The sequence below is a fragment of the Anastrepha ludens genome, chromosome 4, assembly GCF_028408465.1.
Source record: "Anastrepha ludens isolate Willacy chromosome 4, idAnaLude1.1, whole genome shotgun sequence".
Taxonomy (NCBI): Eukaryota; Metazoa; Arthropoda; class Insecta; order Diptera; family Tephritidae; genus Anastrepha; species Anastrepha ludens.
Genome location: NC_071500.1, coordinates 16,062,136 through 16,081,034, shown reverse-complemented (window position 1 = coordinate 16,081,034; position 18,899 = coordinate 16,062,136). Strand labels below are relative to the sequence as shown.

At 37.3% G+C, this 18,899-nt stretch overlaps 3 protein-coding genes across 6 annotated transcripts; 2 read left to right on the top strand and 1 right to left on the bottom strand.

The window, feature by feature from the left end:
- The first annotated feature begins 1,022 nt into the window (after positions 1–1,022).
- On the top strand, positions 1,023–5,440 carry LOC128862352 (coatomer subunit alpha). Of its 2 annotated transcripts, none has more exons than XM_054100923.1 (4): positions 1,023–1,136; positions 1,198–2,324; positions 2,387–3,492; positions 3,559–5,440. In XM_054100923.1, exons 2-4 carry the CDS (start codon positions 1,379–1,381, stop codon positions 5,209–5,211), a joined length of 3,705 nt encoding a protein of 1,234 aa, XP_053956898.1. In that variant the 5' UTR covers positions 1,023–1,136; positions 1,198–1,378; the 3' UTR covers positions 5,212–5,440. The 2 variants fall into 2 exon arrangements, with proteins under 2 accessions (XP_053956898.1, XP_053956897.1); XM_054100922.1 differs by having other exon boundaries at positions 1,195–2,324.
- Positions 5,441–6,641: 1,201 nt separating this feature from the next.
- LOC128862357 (protein big brother) lies at positions 6,642–15,887 on the bottom strand. 3 transcript variants are annotated; one of them, XM_054100930.1, is made up of 2 exons: positions 15,648–15,887; positions 6,642–7,541 (listed from the first exon to the last, which is right to left on the bottom strand). In XM_054100930.1, exons 1-2 carry the CDS (start codon positions 15,674–15,676, stop codon positions 6,965–6,967), a joined length of 606 nt encoding a protein of 201 aa, XP_053956905.1. In that variant the 5' UTR covers positions 15,677–15,887; the 3' UTR covers positions 6,642–6,964. The 3 variants fall into 3 exon arrangements, with proteins under 3 accessions (XP_053956905.1, XP_053956906.1, XP_053956904.1); XM_054100931.1 differs by having other exon boundaries at positions 15,644–15,883; XM_054100929.1 differs by lacking the exon at positions 15,648–15,887 and adding an exon at positions 7,601–7,880.
- LOC128862353 (uncharacterized protein F23B12.7) lies at positions 8,538–12,513 on the top strand. The gene is made up of 6 exons (XM_054100924.1): positions 8,538–8,944; positions 9,056–9,170; positions 9,242–9,595; positions 9,660–10,976; positions 11,031–11,861; positions 11,929–12,513. Exons 1-6 carry the CDS (start codon positions 8,654–8,656, stop codon positions 12,150–12,152), a joined length of 3,132 nt encoding a protein of 1,043 aa, XP_053956899.1. The 5' UTR covers positions 8,538–8,653; the 3' UTR covers positions 12,153–12,513.
- Positions 15,888–18,899: the final 3,012 nt, after the last annotated feature.

Genomic DNA, 18,899 nt, shown 5'->3' with positions numbered 1-18,899 from the left:
GAATATGACCCTTTAGAATTTTAGTAGATGACCGCAGTGAAATTAAAGAAATAAAGCGCCGAAAACACTACTCAAGGAGCATATCAAACCTTCTGATTTCCTTTATCCTTACACTACACAAGTCTGACTTCTTCAAACACAATATTTTTACTTTCAGAGATCAAAACAAAAAACAAGCAACGATTTTTTAAAAATCCAGTATTTTTTGTTAATGAAAAATAAAAAAAAGGTTCATAAATTTAAACTCATAACCTATACGTTCGTAAAAATAACAAAACTTACGTACATGTAATATTTATTTAATACACATAGTTGAATAATTTTTTGTTGTAATATTAAAATAAAAGCTTTACCTTGATAGTGGCCCAATCAATTGGTATGAAATTGACTTGCAGTGTGAACAAATACTCACTAGCCACACTCAATGAAGGAGCAGTATTAAAAAATGCTGTTATACAAAAACTAAAAGTTGTAAAAACAGTTTTTGAAAAAAAAATTGTAAGAAATATTTGGCTAAAGACAGATAATTATACTGTCTTTCTTTACTTTTCTATTTCAGAGTAGTTGTTTTGAATCTTTTAACTTCCGCTACTTAGTTTTTAAAATTGTTACATGTAATTAGTTGTAAGTTACTTTGTGCATTGTGTCGTAGTTGTCGTAGTAGTTTCTTAAGTTAAATATATAAATTTCGCACGTTTTATTAATAAAGCGTAGAAAAGAGCGAAAATAAAGAAATACAATTTGTATCAAAGAGTGATATAAGCAAGGGACAATACAAAAAACGTTTTTTTTTTTTTTTTTATGATTTTGGGCAATAAATGAAATGAAATGAAAAATACAAAAAACGATTTTAAAAAATATGTTCGTATGAGCACGACCATATTTGTCATATTGTTAAAAGTGCACTTAAAACAATAAAAAAATACTCATATTGATCAACTTTAACATAGCGGTCGGAAAATCCAAAATTTTTAATTTTTCTTCAAACGAGTGTCAATAGTTTGTCCAACGCGAAAACACCGCCATACACTACTGAAATTTGTTTGACAAACCGAAATTTTCGCCTGGTTTGACAAATAGCTTGACTAGTGTATTTCCCACTTAACTTGACGTGTCACTTTTGCAGAATACAGGAGGTATATTTTCTTATCGGAAACATTTTCCAATTTCGTAATTTATTTTATTATAATTTAGCAGTTGAAATCGAGTAATAAGCTCCCGAAATATTATATGGAACAAAAACTTTCAAAGCTAGAGGCCTATTAACAAAACAAAAAGGAAAAACTGAAATTAGCAATCCTCGCGACGTTGGATGTGGGTGCGGTACAAAAAGTTTTTTAGCAGTGAGTTCAAGTAAAGGCACCGAATATATTCTAAAATGTTGACCAATTTTGAGTCGAAATCGGCGCGTGTCAAGGGTTTATCTTTTCATCCGAAACGACCATGGATTCTCGCCAGTTTACACACTGGGGTAATCCAGTTATGGGACTACCGTATGCATACACTGCTTGAAAAATTCGACGAGCATGATGGCCCAGTTCGTAGTGTCGCTTTCCATCAACAAATGCCACTCTTCGTATCAGGAGGCGATGATTACAAGATTAAAGTATGGAATTACAAACTACGTCGCTGCATCTTTACTCTTTTAGCTCATTTGGATTACGTACGCACAGTTGCATTTCATCATGAATATCCATGGATTTTGAGTTCCTCAGATGATCAAACTATTCGAATTTGGAACTGGCAGTCACGAAATTGCATTTGTGTGCTTACCGGCCACAATCATTATGTGATGAGTGCTCAGTTCCATCCAACAGAAGATCAAATAGTGTCGGCTTCATTGGACCAAACTGTGAGAGTGTGGGACATTTCAGGGCTACGTAAAAAGAATGTCGCACCTGGACCTGGTGGATTAGAAGATCATTTGAAGGGACATCCCGGCACTACAGATCTTTTCGGTCAAGCTGATGCTGTGGTTAAGCATGTGTTAGAGGGTCACGACCGTGGTGTTAACTGGGCCAGTTTTCACCCTACTTTACCACTTATCGTATCAGGTGCTGATGATCGCCTTGTTAAATTGTGGCGTATGAACGAGTACAAAGCTTGGGAAGTGGACACATGCCGAGGTCACTACAACAATGTCTCTTGTGTACTTTTCCATCCTAGGCAAGACTTAATTCTTTCCAATGGCGAAGATCGTAGTATACGCGTTTGGGATATGACTAAGCGTCAATGTTTGTACACTTTCCGACGTGACGGTGAGCGTTTTTGGATACTTGCTGCGCATCCGACATTGAACTTATTTGCCGCTGGACATGACGGCGGTAAGAAATTATACACACAATTTGATTTTACTTATCCTAATTCAACTATTTTTCGTTATCAGGTATGGTTGTATTTAAATTAGAACGCGAACGTCCAGCTTACGCTGTACATGGCAATTTGCTGTATTATGTAAAGGATCGTTTTCTGCGTAAACTTGACTTCACAACCACTAAAGATACAGTAGTAATGCAATTGCGTGGAGGTGGTAAATCCCCAGTACACAGCATGTCTTATAATCCGGCGTTGAATGCAGTGCTCATTTGTACACGCACAAACAATCTTGAGAATAGTACCTATGACTTATACCAAATTCCCAAGGATTCTGAATCTCAAAGTGAATCGGAATCAAAACGTTCATCGGGTATTACCGCCATCTGGGTGGCTCGCAATCGCTTTGCTGTTCTTGATCGAAATCAGCAGTTGGTCATTAAAAACTTCAAAAATGAGGTCACCAAAAAAATTCCAACTTTCTGTGAAGAGATCTTTTATGCTGGCACAGGAATGCTGTTGATACGAGACCCCGAGTATGTTACACTTTATGAAGTGCAGCGATTAGTATCTGTTGGCTGTATCAAATTGGCTAAATGTCGTTATGTAGTTTGGTCTGCCGATATGTCTTTGGTAGCTTTACTCTGCAAACACTCGGTGACCATTTGCGACCGTCGTTTGCAGTATTTGTGCACAATCCAGGAGAATTGCCGTGTCAAGTCTGGCGCATGGGATGATTCGGGTGTCTTTATTTACACTACTAGCAATCACATTAAATACGCTATTACCAATGGTGATCACGGCATTATACGCACTCTTGACTTACCCATTTACTTGACACGAGTTAAAGGAAATCAAGTGTTTTGTCTGGATCGCGAGTGTCGTACTCGCGTACTTCATATTGATTCGACAGAATATAAATTCAAATTGGCTCTAATTAACCGCAAATACGATGAAGTGTTGCATATGGTGCGAAATGCACGCCTTGTGGGTCAGAGCATCATTGCATATCTACAACAGAAAGGATATCCTGAAGTGGCTCTTCATTTTGTCAAGGATGAGAAAACACGTTTTGGTTTGGCTCTAGAATGTGGCAATATCGAAATCGCATTGGAAGCTGCTAAGGCGCTCGATGATAAGGACTGTTGGGATCGATTAGGGCAAGCTGCATTGCTGCAGGTAAGCACCGGAACTATATTGTTTTCTTATATTACCTTGTTTAATATAAATTCGTCGTTTTGATAGGGTAATCATCAAGTTGTCGAGATGTGCTACCAACGCACAAAGAACTTTGACAAGCTCAGTTTCCTCTATTTAATAACTGGAAATCTGGAAAAGCTTAAGAAAATGAACAAGATTGCTGAAATTCGCAAGGATGTGTCAGCTCAGTATCAGGGTGCACTTCTCTTGGGTGATGTCAAGGAACGCGTGAACATCCTTAAAAACTGTGGACAGCTTTCGCTGGCCTATCTCACTGCTGCAACTCATGGTTTCGAAGAACAAGCAGAACAGTTGGAAAATTTAATCACACAGGAAGGCAATGACTTGCCTGTGGTCAATCCCAATGCAACATTGCTTCAGCCTCCTGTTCCTATTCAACAAGTAGAAAGCAACTGGCCTTTGTTAACAGTATCGAAGGGCTTCTTTGAGGGGGCCATGATTACACGTGCTGGCACTAGCGCCACGGCCAGGCAAGCACTGAACGCCAATGCCGATGCGGCTGTCTTGGATGATGTCGGTGCAGGTGATGGCTGGGGTGCAGATGCTGATTTAGGTATTGAGGAAGATGGTGACGACGAAATGCATGATGCTTTAGATAGCGAACCTGGCGCAGAAGGAGTAGGAGAGGATGGAGCTGGTTGGGACGTAGGTGATGATGATTTAGTAGTTCCAGAAGAACTCGCCTCGAAAATTAAAGCATCAGCTTTGGATAATGGTTTTTATGCTGCTCCTAGTAAAGGAACCTCTGCTCCTCAACACTGGGCCAACCATTCACCACTTGTATTAGATCACGTTAAATCAGGATCATTTGAATCAGCATTCCGGCTTCTCAATAGCCAATTGGGTGTGGTTAATTTTAAGCCTTTCAAAACGTTATTTTTGCAGAACTATACATGTGCGCGGACGAGTTTTACAGCAATGCCCAATTTGCAACCACTTTCTGCATATCCCCTACGTAATAGCGGCGAGACTAATCCGAAGAATCAACGACCAGCATTGGGCGTAAAACTAAATGATTTAGTGCAACGCCTGCAAGCTGGTTACCAACTTACCACAGCTGGTAAATTTACAGAAGCTATCGAGAAATTCCATTCCATATTACTACACATACCACTGTTGGTGGTGGAAACGAAGCAGGATATAGCAGAAACCCAACAGTTATTGAAGATTTGTTCTGAATATATACTTGGATTGAAGATGGAAACCGAACGCAAGGGCATGCCAAAGTCTACATTGGACGAGCAAAAGCGACTTTGTGAGATGGCTGCTTATTTCACACATTGCAAACTACAGCCTGTTCACCAAATCCTAACCCTACGCACAGCCTTGAATATGTTTTTTAAACTAAAGAACTATAAGACAGCTGCATCATTTGCGCGACGCCTACTTGAGTTGGGACCACGTCCGGAAGTGGCGCAACAAGTACGCAAGATTCTGCAGGCGTGTGAAGTTAACCCCATTGACGAGCACCAATTGCAGTACGAAGAATTCAATCCATTTAATATTTGCGGCATAAGCTATAAACCCATATACCGCGGGAAGCCAGAGATAACTTGTCCGTTCTGTGGTGCCTCTTTTGATCCACAATTTAAGGGCAACATTTGCACCGTCTGTGAAGTGAGCCAAATCGGAAAGGATAGTATTGGTCTGCGTATATCGAGTTTGCAATTTCGCTAAAAGCTTATCAATGGTCACATAGAGTGTTTATCGTTAGCTTGCCAAAAGTGGCTTTAAATGGAATAAAATTGTAGACGAACTGTATTATTTTAGTTCATTATTTTAAAAATATACTACAAGCTATAGGCGAATATGTGTTTGCCGATTATATAATTACGTGAATCTTATGCTATTCTTGATATTCCATTAAAATGGGTATAATCAAACAAATAAATAATACAATAAAACACTTGTTTTCTTTCCATTAGCTACTCATTTTTAGTTGAATTTGCAGTACGAAAAAGCCACAAACAGCTGTGCTACTTAGATTATGAAGATTCTATGATCACTAGAGCAGATAGATAGATATAGGAGTGAGGTTTGCACTTCGATCTCATGGTCTTTTTTGCCCTCTACTCATCACAGTACTTCATCCAAGCCCAGTTCTCTTATTAAACTCGGGATAGAGCTGAGTTGAATTGAGCGTGTGTGCCTTTGCTTACTAAACCAAGTTTTATTATAAAAACTTATGCATGAACTTAAATGTTTTGGTGATAGAGTCCTGATATAACTGTAACTATGTACTCTATGATTTCGGATATAAAATCTCCCAATTTTTTCATAGTATACCTTCAAGTTAACCGCTGGGGCAGTTATTCCACCAAACTAGTACATGCAAATTCAGGTATATTTAACTGCAATTAAGGAAGTTTAATAAAAAAAAAAAATAATTGGCGCGTACGCTTCTGTTAGGTGTTTGGCCGAGCTCCTCCTCCTATTTGTGGTGTGCGTCTTGATGTTGTTCCACTATTGGAGGGACCTACAGTTTCAAGCCGACTCCGAACGGCAGATATTTTTATGAGGAGCTTTTTCATGGCAGAAATACACTCGGAGGTTTGCCATTGCCTGCCGAGGGGCGACCGCTATTAGAAAAATGTTTTTATTAATTTTGCTTTCACCGAGATTCGAACCAACGACCTCTCTGTGAATTCCGAATGGTAATCACGCACCAACTCATTCGGCTACGGCGGCCAAATTTAATAATACGGCAGGAAATTTAATACTTCATAATATTTTAATATTAGGTATTTAATAATAGGCGCAGATCAGACTTCTGAGAAAAATATTTCTGCTGTGGCATTCATTGCAGTTAGCCTTATTGAACTTTGGAAAAAAAATTGTGGAAAAACGTTTCTAAACTACATCAGCCGATATTTTTGCTTATGACAGCAAAGTCCTTAGCAGTTATTAGCATACAGTTTTAAATTTGTTACTGGAGCAAGCGATAAGGCGAATTTCGCTTTATATATGAAAAATGGGAGGGGAGCTGACCAAACAAGAAGCAGCGTTTGTAAAAGAAGATCGAATCTCGAATGTACAACGTAGAAGTACAAAGAAAAAGTTGCATGCAAACAACGACTCAAAAACTATCTATACTTAAACAACATAGGTATGAAAACTGTTACTCACAAAGACATTTAATTCCCATAAAACATACGACATAATGGATGCATATTTTACACTTCGTAATACTAGATTTTAAATGTAAGCAGTAATAATTTATGTTCATAATATAATATCGTAAAAAATAAAGACAAAACAGAACTTCTTAATGCATTTTTATCCTTAAAAAATTGATCAAAGCATTGGCATAGATATTTTAGTATTTTGTTTGTTTTATATTTAGGTTATTTTTCATAAGTCTTAACTATTGTCCAATATATGGCTGCACAATAATTCTACTGCTCTTTTCGTAAACGTGACAAAGCACTTTTTAGCGCCGCCACATACTTGCACCTACACCAATGCCACCTGATGGCACACCACGCCGAACAGCTTCCATATCAACCTCTGGACGGCTATCGCGATATGCACGTTTTGAGTCTTCGAACTCGCGTAATCGCAAATTGTACCGCTCGATCTGTTCACGTAATATTTGATCTTCATGCATGGCTCGCCGTTCATCGAACTCTAGGCAGCCCGAACCATCTAAGCGCTCCAAATCTAGCCAACCTCGAAAGCGTACACATACACCATTCATTATGAAGTATGACTTTATGTACACTTTACCATGTTCCTTATCAAAGTCGCATTCTTTATCGTGTAAGTACGGATTCTGGGTTGCATTAAAAACCAGCTGCAGATTGGTTCCCGATGCTACGAACGAGATCTCGGTATGACCCTCCCGGCAACCATTGTGGAATCGCATTTGGCGTTCCTCTAAAGCACGCTCACGGTAGCCGGTATAGCGTATCTCGCTTTCGCGGCTTAATCTACGAAATAATTCGTCACTCTCAAATTTTGCCTTTTGATCGGGCACCACGCGCGGCATTTTGAAAATAAAACGTGGCCTGTAAATAAAAATTAATAATTTACATACAAATTTTTCAGCTACTGCAGATTTATGTACCTGGGCTGTTCATAGATGCCTATAGGGTCGTTATAAATCATACTAGCCAATGCTGCTTCATTCATTTTATTAAAAATTAAATCCACCCCCGGGATTTTAAATATTCGAAAACAGTTCAGAGATCTTCTCCTATTGACTTCAATGACCAAACAAAGATTTTTTTATAGTACCTTTAATGGATTCTCCCTATCCAAATTTTAATTAACAAAACACCTCAAAACGACGAAAATATAAACGCAGCTAACTTTTTCCGCTTTTGTGTTGTTATACTAACATTTTTGTGGTTTTGCAGGGGTACACTTTTATGGACTAAAAATACTACCTTTATTATTCAGGACATCAAAGCGAATTTATTCTTCGAAGAAATATTCAAGTCTATGAAAGGCGAATTCATTTAAAAAAACTTCGCTAAATCCACCTTGCTTCGCTACAAGCCGAATTGTGTGCCTTAGGTGGCGCCATTAAAACACAGTTACTTTATTTTTCGCGATTTTTTCAAGTCTGATGTCAGGCTTCTACCAATACAAAACAAACAAAAGTAGAAGAAATTACATGTTTGTGAAAATTCAGTGAATAGCTTGGTAATATTGTGATTTGTGAGTTTAAAACTAAACAAGCTAAAGCAAACGAAATGCCGCGCTTTAAATCGTTAAGGCACAAATTAATATAAAGCCGCTAAATGCAGTTTTTTGGGTTTTTATGCGGAAGACGCCGTGGCTAGAAAGTATTGTGTGTGCATATAATATCATGTGTTTGGTTGTCTCTATTGCTTTCACCTACGCTTTCTTTTCACAAACCAGTAAGTCTCATCCCTTATTTCTTTATTACTGAGCTCCTACAACACAGCGATTTTGGAAGACGCAATCTTGTAATCTATCATTCTTGTATTCTACTGCTCTCACCTTGCATGAATTCGCCTGTGAAAGTAATAGAACCGGTGACATTTGACATTTCACTCCATCGCACGTGTATTATGTTCTGTTTTGGATTATTGAGTTGAACGCTGTTTTTCGAATAGTTTTAATTTAAATTACTTACAATATTAATTTGAAAATGTCACTTTCGGCAACAACAGGTATTAGTTTCGCAACGAATTCCAAAAATAAAAAGATTGTTTTCGGAGACGATGGAGAGGTTTTGGATGAGACAGATGTAAAGGCTTTGGAAGTCACAAAAAAAGGAAAGAAGAAAAAAAATAAATCTGATCAATCAGAGGAAGACTTTAAATTTGAAGGTAACACAAAGGATGATGAGGATGACTACTTTACCAAACGAGAGAAAAAACGCCAGCAACAAATGGAGGAAAACGATGATGCGAATTCACATAAAAAGTGGTTCAATGTGGTAAGTACTTATAAAATGTCAAGAACATAGTCACGTTTTTTGATCAAATATTTTTCTGTATAAGCTGCTTATAACGGTAACGAATTAATATTCAATTCATTTTCAAAACAGTATCCTGAGTATCCATCATCAGAAGATGTGTTGGACATGAAAGAGTCGGAGCAAATGGAGTTATACAATATTTGCAAAAATTCATTTGAAGCCGAACTACCAAATTTCTCCAAACGTAAGTTCCATTCACTTCATTTTCCCTAATGTGTTACTAATAACTATATCTGAAAATGTAATATTCAACAGGTGATTCTTCGGATGCGCGCTGGTTGCAAACGGCTCTGCGTAAAGGTACTGCGAAGGATCGAGCTAATGCTGGTGCGCTTCTTGTTACCAGCAATCCACTGGGAAATTTGGAGCCATTGAGCACGTTAATTGGTTTTACTAAGATATCGAATAAATCGTCAAACGATGTCGTGACAATATTAGTGGATTTGTGGAAAAAAGTTTTGTTACCTCCACATCGAAAACTTCTGTCTTTGCAATTGCGTGGCGCTGACTGGAAGTCGGTCCGCAAGAATACAGCTTTAAACAAAGATAAACAGCGACGTATTTACGCGTACTGGTTCTTTGAGAATGAGTTGAAAGACCAGTATTTTGGTAAAGCGAAATATCCTCATCTTACAATTCAAAGTAATTTTATTGTATGTAAACATATTTGCAGAATTTTTAAGGAATCTTCAGCAGGCCATACAAACGGGACAGGAACATAATAAAAACACAGCAATTGTTGCGGCATCACAACTATTATCCTTTGCGCCCGAAAAAGAACAAATGATACTAACCTTGCTGGTCAATAAACTTGGTGATCCGACCGCAAAAGTCGCTTCAAAGGCATTACATCATCTTACTGAAGTCGCACATCGCCATCCAAATATGTGCGGGGTCATTGTTGCAGAATCGGAGAAGCTACTTTTTCGTAATAACATCTCTGAACGAGCGCAACATTTTGCACTTTGTTTTCTAGCCAGTATAGCACCTTCAGGTCGGCCAGAAGTTTGCACGAAATTAGTAAATATTTGTTTTGCCTTATTTAAAGTGCTTGTGCAAAAAGGTGCTGTCAATAATCGCACTATGCAAGCTATTTTACGTTGTTTGCAAAAGGCAATTATTGAGGCTAAGCCAGAGGAAGGTTCTTCAGAAATTCTTAGTAAGGATATGCAAGACACAATATACCGTCTGGTACATTTGGCTGATATACGCGTTTCAGTGCAAACGCTTGGCTTACTTTTGCAATTGATGACTGTGAAAACTGAGAAATCGGATCGTTTCTACAATGCTCTATATAAGAAAATGCACGACTTGGAAATCGTAAATATAGGTGTTAAAACAGCAGCACAACTACTTCATATTATCCACCGGGCCATTCATATAGACACGAATGTGCAACGTGGTCAGGCATTTATCAAGCGATTGCTGCAATGTGCGCTGTATATGTCTCCAAATATGGCCGCCGGTTGTCTAATAGTGATAAATAAATTGTTGCGCAGCCGCAAAGAGCTGGCAGGTGGTATATGCACTTATGGCAATGATGAAAGAGCAACCAACGAAACCTCAATAGCTCTTAAGGTACACCCAACTGATATGGAGCTGGCTAAATTTGATAGCGACGGAGAGGAGAAGTATGAAGATATACGGGATGAAGATGGAACCGGAAATGGGGATATTGAAGAGAATCCAAATGACTCGGAAGAATCTAAATTAAATGAAGAGAGAACCGGAGATGGGGATATTGAAGAAAATCCAAATGAATCGAAAGAATCTAAGTTAAACCCTTCAACGATATCTTCGTGGCACCACGTAAAGGTAAAGTCCGATGCATCCGAAGCGAAAGTACGCGATATGGCACCAAACAAATATGATCCTTATCACCGAGTGCCCTCGTTCGCTGGCGCTGAGTTCGCATTGCGAGACGAATTGTTGCTTTTACGCGAGCATTATCACCCTACAATTCAAGTATTCGCTGATAATATTTTGCAACGTAAGTATATAGTTTTATTGATGATATTTTAATTAATTGCTTACTTGCATACAGAAAAAAGAATCGACTATTTCGGTGATCCCTTACGCGATTTCGGTTTACCCCACTTTCTTGAACGGTTCGCTTTCAAAAATCCTAAAAAGTTGGATAACCAAAAGGAGGAGACACCAGTAATTGCGCACAAACGGTATATGGCCTTTGGTACACGTGGAAAACCGATTAAGTCTTTAACGAAAGCGAATTGTACTGAGGATGAAATGTATATTTTCACTTTCCTGGAGCAAAAACGGCAAAAAGTTGTGGCGAACAAAACTAAAAAGAAGGAAGAAATTAGCAATGAAGAAGATGAACAGCTAAAAGAAGGAGAAGTTGATGACGATGAATTTGAAGAATATCTTGGTAGCTACTTTGGTAAGAAGGCTAAAGCGGCAGCTGACGCTGAAGACGAAGAAGAGTTGGACTTCCTCAAAGAATTGGGAGGTGAATTAAAACCAGAGAGGAAGATAAAAAAGAAGAAAACATCGAACGATGATGACGAAGATGGCGTAGAAGACATTGATGCGGACTGGGGTGATGATGATGCAGAAGTAGGCGATTTCGCTGCTGATAGTGATGCATCGGATGATGAAGATGGCTCGATCGATGAAGATGGTTCGATTGATGAGAATTTCGATGACGATGAGGATGATGCTGGTTCACTAGATGCAGATGATGCTCCAGCTGGTCTAAAGGATGCAAGTCAAGACAGCTTTTCTGAAGATATGAGCGATGACGATGAAGATGGTGATAGTGACTTGGAAGCTTCGAGCTCTAAAGTATCGCGAAAACGAACTGTTTCTTCTTTGAATGAGAAAAGCTTTGCAAAGAAACTTAAGCATAGCGATGGTGAGTAGAGAAAATGATAAAATTATTTTATTAAATGGCTATACAACCGATTTAATGTCATTTGTAGATATGAGTTCGCTTTTTGCGGCTGCGGACGATTTCGCTGAATTGCTAGAAGAAACGGGTAAAACGAAGGGTCAGGGCACTACACATGCACTATTCAACAAGGACAAATCCTCTGCAAAGCAAATGAAATGGGAAGAGAAAAGGCACTCAAATGCAAAATCTTATACAAAGCGTTCCAGAAAAGGCAATGTGGGACACAAAAATATTAACAAAAAGCGAAAATAAAGTAGAGCATAATTTAATGTTGTTAATTTTATAAGAATTCAATAAAACAATATAGTTATAATTTTAATACAATAACTGAAGGTTGTCTCAACGTGAGAGTACTACCAGGGCAGTCGATAGAAAATTCGGACCGCGACGAGCAAATCATGTACCCTTATAAACAAATTCGGAATAAAATAAAAGTCTCGCATGTGCGGCTTCTTTAACGTATAGCCAGAATCAGTATATGTTTGTCAAAGAAACCTATAAAGAAACAGCAGTTTTTTGTGAAAATGTAGAGGAATTCTTCTTTCTTCAATCATTTAGTTATTTTTATATAACTGTTAATTATAAATACAGTCTGCATGTTTCATATCGTCGAGTCATACTTTGTTTTAATTTTTGTTCAAGTTGTGGAGCTAATTGCTCCAAAGCAGCCGAATTTGTCTTGATAAATGTTTGGCCATCCATATTTCTTTTCCTTTCATTTTTTGTTTCACTATTGTCCAAGCATTGTCGATAGGGTAGGCCACAGGTGACTATGAAGGTCAATTCAACATTTCAACTCCACTCTACATACCTCCGGTTCCATCCCATTCGATGTTTGGGATACGGGACACGGTACACTAGACAGGGCTAGTTTACTGGGGCGGCAGCCCTTGGTCGGAAAAAACCCGAGTCATTCCGGTAACGTAGAACCGGCTGCCATGGGAATGTTTGGGATCGTTGTCTCCATGTAAAATCCAAGGTTGGCTCTATCCGAACATCTTCGCAGCTGACGGTAATAATGTGTTTTGGTAAATTTCCTCAAAACTGCATTCCAATTGGTGGTAAACACAAGTAAACGGCCAATCCTCTTTCGGAGAAGCAGTCCCAAACATGAACCTGAACTGTTAAGCATCGAGGACAGTTCATTGAAGTTTTCGATTATCAGCATTGCACCAGCACCGATGTATGCAACTATTCGCACAAAAAGGAAGATTTTTACGTGAATATTATTTTTGCCCAATTCCGTTTTGAATTTGCCCTAGTCAATGCAAGTTTTTTTTCAATGTGTGATAATGATTGTAGGCCATGGAACAATGAGCTCTATGGCGAAATAGATACAGCGCTGCGAATAAAGATCCTGCGACTTCGTTCGCTGGGTCATGCCGTCCGAATGAATACAAACACTCTGGTTCTGAAGGGATTCGATGCGGTACCAGCTGATGATAGTAGAAGAGGAGGAAGGTTTGCTGTGCATTGGAAAGATCAGGTGGAGATGGACTTGGCTAGAACAAAGGTTATTAGAAGACGAACATGTATAGCACAAGTAGCTAGGAAAACAGTCGTTTTGAATTAACTGCAAATATTTAGAAGAAGCTCACTCGAATATCTGAGGTAAAAGATCGTCCGATAGTCTAGTCACAGTAGTCCTGCGCCGAATTGGCTTACCGGAAGAACTTGTCACATAATTTTTCGAATCGTATGCAAGACCTACAGAACATTTTCTGGGGCTATAATATTTCAATAAAATTTCAATGCATCCCTAAAGCATAGATTATGAAATCTTGGTGTTCATTGTCCAATTTTTGTTAATGTCCGAATTTTGTAGTTTTGAAAAAATTCAAATGAAATCATGTTGCTAATGTAATTATTGTGGAGACTACCTCTACTGTATTGATAAAACAAAACTGTTTTTTTTTTTATTTTTTCAAAATGTTTCGGGAATATATTAATATGGGTTTAATCAGCAAAACATCTTAATTTGTGCGAAATTTTATAGAAAAAAAGTTGCTAAAACTGGGTCTGTTTATTTTATAGCATTGCAACTATGAAATTAATTAAAATAGTACTGTGCTGAAATAAAATAAACAGACAAAGTTTTAGAAATGCCATTACTTTATCAATAAAACATTTCTATTTAAAAAAAAGTGCCTTATTTTAAATCTCAAATCACACGCTTTCGTTGCCATCTCTGGTGTGCATTATTTGTGCCTTTTATTAAAAACTTTCATGTCGTTTTAACCACGCCAAATTTCTGCTCTAGGCTGTTCATTTGAAAATCTTCCGCAGAACTACCTGCATCTGGAATATTTCGTTTTTATAACTAATTTAAACAATTTATTCGAGAGGAGTAACAGAAACAAATTGCCGTTTATTATCAGTAAATGTTTCCACATGACCTTCGTTAAAGTCCTAAATCCGATTCCATCTATTTATACCTTTTCTAATGCTCATCTTTCTGCAGCATATGAATTTTCTCCAGTATTTGGTGTTATTGCATTAAAATTAAAGCCGAAAAATGTGTCTGCTTTTTCACCTTTACATACTATTTTTTCACTTTGAGAGCGTTTCTTGCGCTTTTGAACTCCGGATTTGTATTTGAACATGATGAAATCAATATTTACTGTTATTATTCATTACCACCGTCTGCGATACTCGCCACCTGCTCGTTGGTGCAATGGTTCAAAAATCTTCCGCAGAATTTTACTCTCAAACACTCCAACATTCATCGGATGTTGTCCAAGCATCTGCGCCATACAATAGCACGGGAATGATGGGAGCCTTATAAAGTGTGAGCCAAAAAGTCAAAATCAAATTGTAAAAATTACGAACGAAAACACGAAGTAATCGTTATAAAATTTGTTGCCCCATTAAAAAGCCTTGGCAACATTAAGAAATCATTTCAAAGTGAAAATGCTGAAATGATTTTAAAACTCCTTGTGATATTGTGGATATTGAATTGCTTACCTCATAGGAGAGAGAGGGAAACTCTTGAACATCTTCTATGTTCTTGCCCTGCATTAGCTAGAACCCGAATGAAATGTTTAGGAGCTCTACAATATGAGAGGTTAGAATGTCTCTCGGGGTTAGAGCTTCAGAGCTTATTTAGATTCGCAAAAGACGCAGGCTTATTATAAGAAGTCTACCACAAAGTCGCCGTAGCCGAATGGGTTGGTGCGTGATTACCATTCGGAATTCACAGAGAGAACATAGGTTCGAATCTCGGTGAAACACCAAAATTAAGAAAACAATTTTCTAATAGTGGTCTCCCCTCGGCAGGCAATGGCAAACCTCCGAGAGTATGAAAAAGCTCCTCATAAAAATATCTGCCGTTCGGAGTCGGATTGGAACTGTAGGTCCCTCCATTTGTGGAACAACATCAAGACGCACACCACAAATAGGAGGAGGAGCTCGGCCAAACACCCTAAAAGGGTGTACGCGCCAATTATATATATATACATATACCACAAAGAAACGTAAAGGCAAGCTCCATCTGGTACCACTAAGAACCAATAGGTCTAAGTGATGGCTTTCAGCCAGTCAGGTCAACCTAACATAACCTAACCTAACCTACCTCATAAGCATCTCAACATATTCCGTTTATGTTTCCTGGAATATAAGGGCACACCAACTAAACCTCGACAAAATTGTATAGAAAATGCATTTTTTAGTTATTTTTTCTTCTCTGTAATTGTTGATCATACGAGTATATAGTAATATTTTTCGTCTACACGCATTGTACTTACTTACATATTTTTCTTAACAATTGCAATCTTCATCCATTGTATATATGTATTGTAATTTATGCTTAACCTTCCGTACTCTTAACTAATTTCCATATGTTATATTCAGCGTAATTGTTTGCTAGAAAAGTTTTAATATTATTTTGCACTACTTTTATAATTATTACTAAATAATTTATTTTTATATGTTCTTAATTGATTTATATGAAAAATAATCACGATAACTTAAGTATTTTATTGATGTATATAGTAATTCAATTCGGATTATACGCAGATGCACATACATACATACAAATACAGCAGTTTGAGTGTTCAAGCTCAATATTTCTCCTATTATTATAGTAATATTTATTAGCTCCTAACAGTATATTTTACACATTGGATTTTTTGTTGTTTATACATATGTACTTATTCAATTTATGGTATACGGATTTCTTTTAGTTTTTTGGGTAAAAATGTTATAATGAGTAATAAACCAGCAGAACCAGAAGTAAGATCTATGATTTTTTGACTTTTCTAAAGATCTTGTGAAGAGATAAATAAAAGAGTACTCTCTGTGACATTATCTCGGAGCAGGTTCGGAGAGATTTCTTTGGTTTTGTACTGCCAGTGTACCCGTTGTGAAACAAGAGGGGAGGAGATGAACGGTAGAGTATCCGTGCGGTTTAGAAAATTTCATTTCAAGTTCATTTTGCTTTGTGTGTTTTGCACTTAATTAAGATAGAATACAAGCTTGTGAACATAATTTATAAAAATAATGTAAATTTTCTTTAAAAAATTGGCATAAATGTATTGCGGATGATGCATTTAAAAGTAGAAATCGAGAAACGGCCGATTTTAAACTTTATAACTGTTTCTAGTTGTATAGTTGTTTACTCCTTCATTGCTCGTTAAGGAGGTTAAGTGATGTATTTTATTACTTTTTTATTTACTCCCTCATTACTCCTTTAAAACAGTGATTGAACAGCTGCAGTTGAACTAGCACGAGTCACAAAAATACGACTTAACTGCGCAGCGGCAATTTTCATAAGTCGAATACGAACTGCTGCGTAAATTTTTGTTTCGGAGAATTCATCAGTCACGATCTAGGTAAAAGCAAAAAACAAAAAACAAAAAAAAAAAAAACAACAATCGCTGAAAGACTGCGAAGTACTTCGGCAGTCAGCAGGCAGCATCCACAGCAAGGCGAATTTATTACAGGTGACAGCAAACACATATAAGTAAAACCCTACATGTATTTGTTGTTGCGTTTGGTGTAAGCATCATGTCAAAATCAGCAAGCAAATGTAAACATACGAATGTAAACATACCAATACATACAAACAAAGCATATCATTTTGACGTAAGCCATACCTACGGTGAAAAATTCAGCTGGGTGAATGCTGTCACCTTATTAAATCCACCTTGATCCACAGTTTGGTTACTGCTTTTGTTGCTGTAGGTAACATAGTGAAACCAATTAGAACAAGCAATGGAAATGCTGAATAGAAAGGAAAATGAATAACCATAAAACTATCAACAGCAATTGCAGTTACTTTATTTGCCGGAAGAAAAATTATGCTGCTGCTTTAACTTCAGAATTCGCCAAAAATTGCAGCCAGTTAAACGAAAAGCTGCCGAAGCTGCCGACTGCCGAAGTACTTCGCACTGCGAACTGATAAATTTTTAGAAGCATAAATTGCAGCTGCAGCACAAACGGTTAAAAACATTGCTAGTTTGTAAGGGGTTAGGGGTAGTCGGATTTTCAAAAAATTGGATTTTTCTGCATTTTCTTAAAGTAGAATATCTTTAAAATATTGTATGGAAATTTGAAGTGAGTCCGACAAATAGTTTTCGAGTTATTCAGCAATTAACAAAGGGCGCTCCGGAGCGTGCGTATGCTGGAAAAATAGATGCTGCTCGTATGAAAGTGACAGATAAGCGCGCTAACGATAATACTCGAGAAGGTAGACTGCTACGTAGGATATATTGGAAGCTGTTATGAATATGGCTGAATAACAATTATATGGCCCAGGAATAGATGACACAGTGTAAGTAATTAAATAATTCGTATAACTCTACATAAATCGATAGCAAAATTTTAAATGCATTTTTCTCAAAACTATGTTTTTTGAACTGGTGAACACTGTAACTCAAAAACCGCTTGGTAGATTTCAATAAAATTTATACTCCTTTTGAAAAATATAAAAAACTCGCGCCTGATCGAAGGCTTTTTTTTTAAATTTCAAATTTTTTTAAACAATTAATTATCGGTTTTTTTTTCGAAAATCCTGAAAAGATTTTCTTAGGTTATCATATTGTTAATTTTGAAAAAAAGCTGCGATCAGGCACAATATTATCTATTAATAAAACTAATTTCTTTTGTCTGATTGATTTTAGATGAATCTCCAAGGACTTGAGATTATTCCCGCAAGGGACTTCTGGAGAAACGGGCTCCACATAAACAGCGATAACTTTTACAATTATTAATTTTTTTTAATTTGTTAAAGTCAAGTCGAAACATCATGTATTAATGCTATGTTTTTGTTTTTGTAAAATAAGGCAATTGACTAGCAAAAAACAAATGATTGAAAATGATCATTTTTTGGGCCTCTGACTACCCCTAGCCCCTTAGACACTGGCTTAAAAGCTTAATCCGAGTGGTTCTAGTGCTACTGCGATATTAAATTTTGAGTACATAGTATGCGTAATGAGTTTCAAAGGAAAGCCATTTCTCACAAAGGTATTATTCTTCTCTGTTTAATTGGCGCGGTGACCACTTATGCGATTTTGGCCGAATTCAACAAAGCGCGCCAGTGGTTTCTCTCTCGCGTTAACCGGCGCCCACAAAGGTATTAGATGCATTGAAAAAATCAGCAATGGTTCAGTTTATTATTTGCATTAAGGGGTTACATGGGTTTCGTGGGTTCAAAAAATCGAATGTTTTGTTTTTGACTTATTAATTTCTACAACATCTCAAAAATATTATCCTAAATTTTCAAGTCGATACGAATAATAGTTTCGGAGATACAGTCTTTGGAAGGTGTGCGCTCGAAGCCACTTTTATTGTTACTCAAAACTTTAAACACGTTTTTCTTGGAACCGTCAAGCAAATTTGATTTTTTTTGGAAAAATGTCTGCCAAAATTCCAATTTTTACTTTTTTTGACTTATTAATTTCTACAACATCTCAAAAATATTATCCTAAATTTTCAAGTCGATCCAAATAATAGTTTCGGAGATACAGCCTTTGGAAGGTGTGCGCTCCAAGCCACTTTTAT

What these genes read in the sequence shown, in the direction of transcription:
- LOC128862352 (XM_054100923.1), top strand. Translation starts at nt 1,379, where the DNA reads ATGTTGACCAATTTTGAGTCGAAATCGGCGCGTGTCAAGGGTTTATCT. An exon ending in TGCCGCTGGACATGACGGCG is followed by an intron (nt 2,325 to 2,386) that starts GTAAGAAATTAT and finishes TTTCGTTATCAG; the next exon opens with GTATGGTTGTATTTAAATTA. An exon ending in GGCAAGCTGCATTGCTGCAG is followed by an intron (nt 3,493 to 3,558) that starts GTAAGCACCGGA and finishes TCGTTTTGATAG; the next exon opens with GGTAATCATCAAGTTGTCGA.
- LOC128862357 (XM_054100929.1), bottom strand. Translation starts at nt 7,665, where the DNA reads ATGAATGAAGCAGCATTGGCTAGTATGATTTATAACGACCCTATAGGC. An exon ending in GGCATCTATGAACAGCCCAG is followed by an intron (nt 7,542 to 7,600) that starts GTACATAAATCT and finishes TTTTATTTACAG; the next exon opens with GCCACGTTTTATTTTCAAAA.
- LOC128862353 (XM_054100924.1), top strand. Translation starts at nt 8,654, where the DNA reads ATGTCACTTTCGGCAACAACAGGTATTAGTTTCGCAACGAATTCCAAA. An exon ending in ACTACCAAATTTCTCCAAAC is followed by an intron (nt 9,171 to 9,241) that starts GTAAGTTCCATT and finishes AATATTCAACAG; the next exon opens with GTGATTCTTCGGATGCGCGC. An exon ending in GTTGAAAGACCAGTATTTTG is followed by an intron (nt 9,596 to 9,659) that starts GTAAAGCGAAAT and finishes ACATATTTGCAG; the next exon opens with AATTTTTAAGGAATCTTCAG.